The 9,840-nt window shown below is 37.3% G+C and overlaps 3 protein-coding genes across 3 annotated transcripts; 1 reads left to right on the top strand and 2 right to left on the bottom strand.

Annotated features, from left to right (window-relative positions):
• Positions 1–7: 7 nt before the first annotated feature.
• On the bottom strand, positions 8–3,573 carry SDRB (short-chain dehydrogenase-reductase B). Its single transcript, XM_023655817.2, has 5 exons — positions 3,282–3,573; positions 2,201–2,360; positions 1,302–1,471; positions 1,000–1,222; positions 8–375 (listed from the first exon to the last, which is right to left on the bottom strand). Exons 1-5 carry the CDS (start codon positions 3,465–3,467, stop codon positions 221–223), a joined length of 894 nt encoding a protein of 297 aa, XP_023511585.1. The 5' UTR covers positions 3,468–3,573; the 3' UTR covers positions 8–220.
• Positions 3,574–4,224: 651 nt separating this feature from the next.
• Positions 4,225–7,210, bottom strand: SCI1 (splicing regulatory glutamine/lysine-rich-like protein). Its single transcript, XM_023697897.2, has 4 exons — positions 7,050–7,210; positions 6,728–6,847; positions 6,165–6,220; positions 4,225–4,779 (listed from the first exon to the last, which is right to left on the bottom strand). Exons 1-4 carry the CDS (start codon positions 7,114–7,116, stop codon positions 4,546–4,548), a joined length of 477 nt encoding a protein of 158 aa, XP_023553665.1. The 5' UTR covers positions 7,117–7,210; the 3' UTR covers positions 4,225–4,545.
• Positions 7,211–7,688: 478 nt separating this feature from the next.
• LOC111811363 (putative Peroxidase 48) lies at positions 7,689–9,421 on the top strand. The gene is made up of 4 exons (XM_023698174.2): positions 7,689–7,991; positions 8,106–8,303; positions 8,522–8,687; positions 8,778–9,421. Exons 1-4 carry the CDS (start codon positions 7,689–7,691, stop codon positions 9,278–9,280), a joined length of 1,170 nt encoding a protein of 389 aa, XP_023553942.2. The 3' UTR covers positions 9,281–9,421.
• The last annotated feature ends 419 nt before the right edge of the window (positions 9,422–9,840 follow it).

The following is a 9,840-nucleotide window of genomic DNA, read 5'->3' as shown; positions in this document are numbered from 1 at the left end:
AACCACAAAGATAAACAGTTAATTTATTCTTGCAATCTAAATGTCCTGTTCTCACTATCATAAGTGTCCAAGCGTCAGAAATGTGTGGAATCAAAATTCTCGCTACCAGTGACATTCAAGTTTCCGGTGCACAGAAATTTGAATTCCTTGAATAATGTCTAGCAAAGGCATACAAGTACTGTATATAAAGATTATATTAATTTATTGGTGAGGTTCGCCATCACAGCTTACTCTTCGGAACACCAACAGGTGAATTTCTGGACCTCTTTTCCACCACTCGCGACAACTGCTTAACAGCCTCCTTGGGCAGGCGACGAGGCGTGCTCAACCACATCCCTCCATCGGCAATGATAGTTGTTCCATTCACGTATTTACCTTCAAAATATACATAATGTACGATATTTAATCAACTAAAGATTAATCTTGTGCACTTCAAAATAATCAACTCCTAAAACTTGAGATTCTTAAACAAATACACTTTACCCTTATACTTTCCATACTCTTAAGGAATTTAACCTTTTATTTTCCATCGATGACCTAATGATCTTTTCAATTTTCAAGATTGTATCTGATAGATCCATTTCTATAAAAAGTTTAAATAAATAAAAGGGTATCTGAAAACAATTTTGAAAGTCGATGTTGGCAGAGATCATTCAACAGTTCTTTTTCACAAGTGTTCCGAGTACCAAACAAGATTTTTGGAAGTTGTCAACAAGATCAACCTAAATCGAAAACATAGAGAGCTTCTACTTCTCATTTTTAAAAATGCAACATGTTTGGGTAAGTCTCTAATGCAAAAATGATAAAAACATATGCATTACGGCCTCAACTCATGATTTTTGTGTATATGTCGGATCATACGCCAAGATGTAAAGACTAAGCATTTAAAACATTCTCAAAGCATGACTTTTTTCCCAACAAAAAAAAGTTTTGAAACATTCAGATTAACATCAAAAAGTGGAAAATTAAGAAATGTTGCATGATTAACAAGGGGCGCACCTGCATCCGATGCGAGGTAGAGAGCAGCCATAGCAATATCCCATTTTTCTCCTACTCTGTACAAAGGCATATCAGCTCTTACTTTGCTGCTTATCTCTTCAGGTGCGAGTTTACTCAAACCAGGAGTACCCTGGATGGGTCCTGGTGCAATGCCGTTGACCCTAATATCATAATCAGCGCCCCATTCCAGAGCTAAGTTTCTTGTAATAGCATCTACAGCTGCCTGTTAGAAAGAAAGTTCGACGAAAGTTCTTCCAACCGAAAAAGAGAGATTACAACCTTCAGACATGAACACAACTAACCTTGGCTGCAGATACATGAATTTGATACCAGACAGCTGTGTAATGCAAAGTAGCACTAATATTAATAATTGTTCCACCGGTAAGTGAATTCCTTCCAGGTCCTCCTTTCTTGAGATATTTAAGTGATTCATGGCACATTGTGAATGTGCCAACTGAATCAATATCCATAACTGCAGGGGATTGTTAAAATCAAGTGTAAGTAAATAGAATATGTGGCACTTCATGAAAAGCATGTTCCGGCAATAAGCGCCCATTTCGTATTATGTAATAACTCCTTTCTAGTTTCAATCTTACATATTCACCAAACATCTTTACGTAAATGAACACGTTTCTATCTAAAATAATTAGATTAACTTTGAAAGACAGACACATGCAATAAATAAATAAATGGTTAAAATTTAAGTTTAGTTGTTAAATTTTCAAGTCTACTAAACTTTAAAAAGTTCAAGGACTATATAGACACAAATTTGGAAGTTTTGAGACTAAACTTGTAATTTAACGACGACGACAAAAAAAAATAAAATAATAAAAAAATAAAAAGTTCGACAGTACAGACAACAGTTCCCCTGAAACCATAATATTGCAACATACAACCAAACAACCTAACATGCCAGAGAAAATTTTCACGTACTCCTTTGAGTTGAATAAGAACTATATGAGTTATGACCAATGGAATTCAATTTTCATAAATTTCCAGAGTGAATATGCGTTCAAATTAGTGTAGTTCCAAGATCAATTAAATGAAGATAAATGACATCTCTGGAGCACCCAAAACTACAAAATACAAAATACTTCCAACGGACATCTTTTTTGCATGATCGTTGATCCCTATGGACTAATATCAAGTAAAAGCCAGGCTACCAAGATTATTGACAATAGGTATTGCATGCAAAAGGAACCTGTTCGAAATCCATTGGGAGACAAATCTTCGGCTGATACCAGAAAGTTCCCAGCTGCTGCATTCACAAGAATGTCCAGACTACCAAGATTGTTGACAGTAGACTCCACTACTCTACTTGCGTCTTCTTGTTTACGAACATCACCTTCAAATCCAAATGCCTGCAATGGCCAGTATACAAACAACAGGTTTCAGAATCAAGTTCAGTTCTCAGAGGATAACATGGGTGATTATACATATTAGTGAGTCCATCTACACATCCGTGTGGTATACACATATTACAAACCTATGCAACTGCTTTTGAATTTTCCATATGCAGCATTTTATATGCTTTTGGAAACTCATAAATTTCAAGTTCGTTAGTTGTATTTTTCAGAGTCATCTGTAAAAGCACACAGTTCAGAGCACATGACTCAATCGAAGTCTTTTAGAACAATAATTATACATATCTCGAATTCCTCAAGTTCGTCTTCCTATTATCTCTTAAATTGATTAGATGCAAATTTATGTAACTAACATCATCCTGATTACTTCCAGCCTCTACTTTAGCAATATCCAAAGTCATTGATAGATGTTTTTAAAGAAAAAGGAAGGTCCAGAAAATCAAATTATGTAACCAAAAAAAACCCCGCAAAACTTTGTTAATTAGAGCACTGTCATTTCAGTTTATCTGAAAAAAAAAAACGTAAGTAATCTCATTTTTAATCGTACAGTGTACTACAATCTAAATTAACAGAGGAATGTACGATGACCATAGGCTGCTTTAGCTTTGATAAGTTTATAATTGTACTTGCCATGACGAAGCAAAGAAACTTGGAAGAAAACCTTTTTCACGACTCCAGCTAAGCCCCATCTTTATAAGAACATTAATAACTCCGAAACAATAAAAAGAAACCGTAGATGCAAATGTTTACAAATAAGCTTTCACATTCACCTTGATTATCAAATACGAGAATTGGAAAATGTAAGGAGAGGGAGGACAGGCGTGTAAGATCACGGAGAAGTTAAAGCGCATCCAACAAGTAAGCAGAGGGAGAAAAGCATGATGAAAAAGGGAAGAAGAAAGAGTGAAAGAGAAATACTGAAATTCCAAGAGATCGGAGAGCGGAGACGGCGGAATCGAGGACTTGCTTCCTTCGACCCATGATGGCAATGGAAGCTCCATGTTGACCAAATTGGGCGGCGATCTCGTAGCCGATTCCAGAGCCGCCGCCAGTAATCAAAGCCACCTTCCCTTTCAATATGTCGGAACGGAAGGGGGATGCCATCTCGGTTGCTGTCAAACAAGGAAGGTGCTGAGTGAGCGTGAGAGCAGAGATGTAAGTTGTTGTAATCTCCCTCCCTCAGTTTCACGGCGGAGTCCCACTGGTTGGCCATTATTTTAAAAGGTTGGGTTAATGACGTGGCAAAGCTGTAGACCACTCCAACATTTACGGATCAACACAATATGCTCTCGTGTTAGTCCTGGTATGCTCTTTTCGTGATCTTTTAGAAGTGGTCTGATTTTGCTTTGGCTAGCAACCGAAGAAGATAGTATTTTTTTTATTATAAATTCAGAATCATTCCCTAAATTAGCCGATAAACCAACATAATCTACTAATTATTAGTGGGTAATATAATGAACACATGAGTTTATACTACTAAATGGTTAATTAAATATACTAATCTCTGAAATTAATTATTAATGCCAAAAATATTAAAAGAGCATCAGATGTCTGTTTCATGCATATAAATAAAACTTATAAAACTTCCATTCAAACAGTAACATATTATTAGCTGCTTCAGTTTTTCAAATCAGATCTGCAAGCACTTGTCTCAAGTCCACCAATTTCCAAACAAACCCTGAATATCTATCCAAACATGTTAACACTCTACTGCTCAAGTTTGATCAATTGCTGCCTTTTGCAGATCTGATTCCCTAAGGAAATGTAGTGAAGATTCACAATACTAATAATTTAGTACAGCCTTGTCTCCTACAACTATTACTTTTTCAAAAATCAACTACCAAAGTATAAATGCAAAATGTAAATCAAAGCATAGGTCACAGGTAATTTCCAAAAGGATCCGAAGGGCACAATCTTCAGCTATAAAAAGAATACAACCTTCCTAAGTGATATTAATCTATCAAACAACATTCAAGTAAGAAAAGTTTTCCATTCCATATCAAAAGCAAGAGTAAGACTACGCTTTTACAGAGAACAACATGGAACTCTCTTCTACGTTCGGTGTTGGTAAGTAGATTCGATCAGCTGCCTGGAAACTACTAGTAGGAAAACCACATCCAACAATTCAGACAACTTTAGTTCATCCGTTCCTTTGTTCGTTCAATCCACGCATCCTAAGTTATCACCCCTTGATTTTCCAGTTATGGGATGTTCGAGGCCCGCTTGAAATACCCTCATAATATCGAGATTCAAGCCTCTGATCATTCCACAGTTCAACAAAATCTGAGAAAAGCTTGCGAGCAGACTCGGATGACAGATCAGAGAAATACACATTTTTCTCATCTTTCAACCAAGTAGCAAACTCATTGTTCTTTAAGAAATAGTCTTCCTCGGACAGTTCTTCAATTTTGGCTCTCTAAATCAACAAATCAACAAAAGTGGTGTTAAGGCCAGAGAACCAGAAGGGTCACATGACAGCCCAGCAATAAGAAGTAGACATGCAATGCTCTCCAAAAAAAAAAACTAAGACAAACGAGGGCATTGCATTTAATTCCTTGAAAAGAAAGTATATGTAAATGTATATTATATACAGTCACACAAATCTTCCTCTGAACAAATCTTGCAAGGAGTTCTGTAGAAGTAACTAAACAATCAAGCCTGAAGTGGGAAACACTGATGCAAAGTTGAATTTTTGCAATAACTGATACGCCTAGAATGTTTCAAACTTCCCAATAAAACATCATGCCAGTATAATGGCTGAATTCATGTAGTTTATCACAAGGTTCACAACAATCTGATGAGGCAGGAAAGAAATTTATAGACGCAGGAAGTTTAGTAGAAGCGGCAAAACAACTAACAAATATGGATAAAGCCAAGATAATTCTCCTATTGGTTCAATCAAGAAACCGTAGATTAATTTCAGTGGATAATGCCGTTCCAGTGCCATCACACAACAACCCCTCCCCCACGCAAGAAATAAGATGAGCTGTAAGATGCAAAAGATTTGGTTGATTTAATTTTTCAGAGTAACAACCTCTGCCAAATAATTCACTTTTCTAACACCACATAACATAAATGTACATCTATACAAGAGTAAGGAATGGCGTACATGGTTAACATACTTCAGAGTGGTGATAGCAACTCTCTTAAATGTTAACAATGGTTCTTTCCAGTGAAAGAGCACAAAAAAAATAACAACGAATAGGAAAGCCCAAGTTATGAGAAGGTGAATTTTAAATTGCAAACACATTCCCCTTGTGCAACTTCATTAGTAATTTCTAGCCCTCTACATAACTGAACCAAATTGAGATGATCCCATAGTAGGATATTCAAATACTAGATCTACTGCAGTTGAATACCTCAAGAAATAATAGTAATGATTGAAAAGCAGTGAAGTAGGGGAAAACAACCCATACATGATGAACACAAACTAACCATATAGAGCATTACAATCAATTTCCTACTTCTGTACTACCCAATTCCCTCTAAGAATAATAAAGTACAATCCCATCTAAGAATAATAAATGGAGGCTGGTAGGAAATGGATGCCCATGGTCGGTCCGGTGATCTTCTTACTTTATCAGATGAATCCAAGATTTTTATTTCAGAGGTGCTGAAGGGAGTTCATTCTTAACTATAAGAGTCTGTTTTCAACCGAATCATAAACAAAGGAAATATGCAGGGATGCTCAATAGCATAAAAAAGATAACATGCGGTAGTGCAATCTAGTAACTACATGTAAAAGTAGAGTGAATAAAACATAAACTAAAATGCATGCTTTATCACTACAGAAGAACTCACTAAAGGGTGATCGTCCCTGTGATGCTTGCCTTTGAGAATATCCTTCGACTTCTTCTCTGAAAGAAAAATGCAGGGCATGACAAAACTTTACTTTGGAAACCTATTTATAAAGTACTTCTTCATAATTCCGTTCACAAGTAAAATAAGTCAAATTTTACATCTGCATCTGCAATGAGGCCGGTGGAGAAAAACTGGAAAAGTAAAAACTCGCGTGTTCAAATTCTTGCAGGATAATCTTCTTTCTTGAAACCACAAGTTCCCAGCATGAATTATGAGAAACGGACAGAAAAACTAGCAGAGAGAATGAAATTGAAGAGTATATATATAAAAAAAAAAAAAAGGGTTTTGATTTCTATATTAGTTGGCCATAGAATCGACATCAGTTTAATACCAAAAACCTAAACAGAGAATTGAAGCAATTTGTACGACATCATTATTCAAATTGAGATAAAATAACCAACGAAGAAGAAAACAACCACTCGAATACCTATCTGTTAAAACATAAAAACACCAAACACGAACCGTAACATGCATATTTCTGCAAATTGCGTATTCGAGTTTACCTGAATCGCGCTTAGAGTGCTTGTGAGATTTCTTCTCCTTCCGCTTCTCTCTCTTATCTCTCCTTCTGCTTTCCCTTTCCTCATCTTCTGCAGCTCTTGGTCTCTTGCTCCTCTTCTCGTCTGAACTTATACGAACAATAGCATTAACGCAACACACAGAGCAATCCACCGTAGATTATTGGAGAATACACTCCAAGAAAAGAAGAAATGGAAACTCCTCTAAGGGTACTGTCTTTCATTTCGGAAGAATTTCGAGTGTGAAATCAGATTAAAGGAGGGGAAGTGAAATTTTCATAGACAAAAAAGTAACGGAAATCTGTACCTTCAGAAGACGAAGCCGCTCTTCTGTTCTTCCTCTTCTCCTTGGATTTTCTTTCGCTTCCGCCCATGGCAAAATTGAGAAAGATTGTGAATCGGTTGATTCAAGCTACATTCCGGTTACAAAAGAAGGGCTTTTTAAAAACCTTTTTATTCATGGATTAATTGCCACACTAAATTACTTTTTTTAATACAAAAATTTCGATCAAATTCCAAAAATTAGATTATTTTTTTTTGTAATTTAACAAAAAAAAAAAAAAATTCTATTATTCTAATTTTATATTTATTTTCTATGGTTCTTCACGATATTCTTTCTTTAAGATGAGGTGATTTTCAAAATTACAAATTTGATAACAACTTAAAATTAACATAGAATTAAAATTAAAATGTATTAAATGAATTTTTTTTTTTTTTTTTTTTTTTTAAATATGGTTATTATTTTAAATCGTGCGCGGTAGAAGGGTAGTGTGGAAGAAGAGAAGAGTATTAAGCGTTGTGGCGCGAGTTTCCCTCCATTCGTTGGTTTAACGAACTTTCGGTAATGTTCATCATATACTCTACAGAGTGAAGGTGCTGAGATGATTTCAGTCTGCAACTCCAACTCCAACTCCAACTCCAACAAATCTCTCTCTCTTAACCGAAAATGTTGAATGGTTGGGTCCTTGCAGTCGTCTTCATCACTGTCCTCGTTTCTCTCTGCAATCCAAGAGGCGTCTCCGACATCGCTCTCTCTTCCTCCAACCCTCCTTCCTTCTCCTCTCCTTTCGATTTCTCTGAAACTCAGCACCTCTTCTCTCTCCTTTCAACTCTCCAATACGACTTCTACCGACAATCTTGCCCCCACGCCGAGAAGATTGTAAGCTCTTCCATGGCTTTGATTCACTCACGCCGCCAAGATGTCTCCGCTTCTCTCCTCAGACTCTTCTTTCACGACTGCTTCATTCAGGTGTGTATCTCCCTTTCTTGATTCCGTTCTTGATGTTCTCCCCTTCTTTTTACCTTCTTCTTTGTTTTCTTCCCCATGTCCATTTCCTTTTCCGTCATGTGTTCCTTCAATTAGGGCTGCGATGCTTCCATCCTATTGGATCCCACCACAGGTGACGATACCTATTCGAGTGAGAAGCAGGCTATTCCGAATTTGACCTTGAAGGGTTTCGTTGAGATAGATCAAATAAAGGAGGAGCTTGAAAGGCTTTGTCCACGCGTGGTTTCTTGTGCTGATATCCTCTCCCTTGCTACTAGAGATGCCGTCGTTCTGGTAAATACACAAATCATTGCTTCTTCACCTTTTTTTTTTTCATTTCTTGTATTTCTTTCAAGCCTTCTGTACTAACTGAATTTGGAATTTTTGAGCCACTGATGAGACGACTTCCTCTAGTCTTCCTTAAGTCGACCGTTTGCTAGAATTAGGGATAGAATTGCAGTTCAATTCTCAGTTATTGTGTTTCGATTCGACTAATGTGAATTGGCGCTTAGGCTGGTGGCCCCTTCTATCCAGTTTTCACTGGCAGACGAGACAGCACAAGGGCATACTTTGAAGAAGCAATGGCGGAATTGCCACGACCCGACGACAACATCAATCGCACTCTTTATCTATTTGCAGCAAGAGGACTTGACGAAAGAGATATGGTCAGTCTTTTAGGTAGGATAAAATTACTTCTGCCCTCAAACTCATTCTCCTCACAATTAGCTCAGTGATTACCTTTTGGCTTTGTGTGGTCTGGCTATGAAGGAGCGCACAACATTGGGAAGATTGGGTGTCAGTTCATTCTGAATCGTCTTTATAACTTCTCCGGAACCAGCCTACCAGATCCATCAATTGACCCCGAGTTCCTGAACCTGATGAGATTCAAATGCCAAGAGAAGGAGCACAACAACACCCATGTCAGTCATGATCAAGTGTCTCCAGCATCATCCCCAACCCCAGAGGCATCAGTAGAGACGTTGAGGAGGTCTACCTTGGGCATGTCCTACTTTCAAGAACTGTCGCCTTCGCTGTCGCTGGAGGGAGGCTTCGACACTCATTACTACAAGAGCTTGTTGAGTGGAAGAGGACTGTTGTATGCTGATCAGCAACTAATGGCCGATGAGAACACTGGAAGACTGGTAAAGGGGTATGCTTCTGATGACGGCTCTACCTTTCGCATGGACTTTGCAAGGGCTATGGTGAAGCTATCGGTTCTTGATGTTCTAACTGGTTCTCAAGGTCAAATCCGTGAAAGGTGCGGGTTCTAATCTACAAGAGCATATTTTGTTTGAGACGTTCTTAGTGTCATTGCTCTGTTCTGATTCTTGAACAAAGCTGGATATCTTTTACAACTCGTATAGAAGTCGGTTGATGTTAATATCAGGAATGTATATAATACAAATTTCTCACCTACGGAACCAATAATAACCATGTTCTTCCTGCCTAACATATGGCGCCTATATATATATATTGAGTTTTGGACATACATTGAGTTTAACAGATTCCATGTAAGAAAAACGAAGAACCCGTAAAATCTCAGTCGGATCATCAGAATTATATATAGAATAGCATTGAATTTGTTTGCATACTTGGTTCCTCACAGTTGGTCATTAAAATTTTTAGATCTACCAAACATTTGGATGGTAAGAAGTCTTGATACCTTTAGTTCTAGGTCTTGGCTGATTTTCCTTATCTTAATAGGATGTCTTTCCCTGCCTTCCTTATTATGATTATTAGACTAACTAAACACCAGATTTAAGGATTTCCGGACAACTCTTTGAACGTGCAACGATTAAAAGAAGATGCACATCATTAATTGTCTCAAAAG

The sequence above is a fragment of the Cucurbita pepo genome, chromosome 15 (genome assembly GCF_057944985.1).
Source record: "Cucurbita pepo subsp. pepo isolate OVF chromosome 15, ASM5794498v1, whole genome shotgun sequence".
Classification (NCBI taxonomy): domain Eukaryota; kingdom Viridiplantae; phylum Streptophyta; class Magnoliopsida; order Cucurbitales; family Cucurbitaceae; genus Cucurbita; species Cucurbita pepo.
Note: the sequence above shows the minus strand (reverse complement) of the source record. Positions and strands in the feature narration are given on the sequence as shown.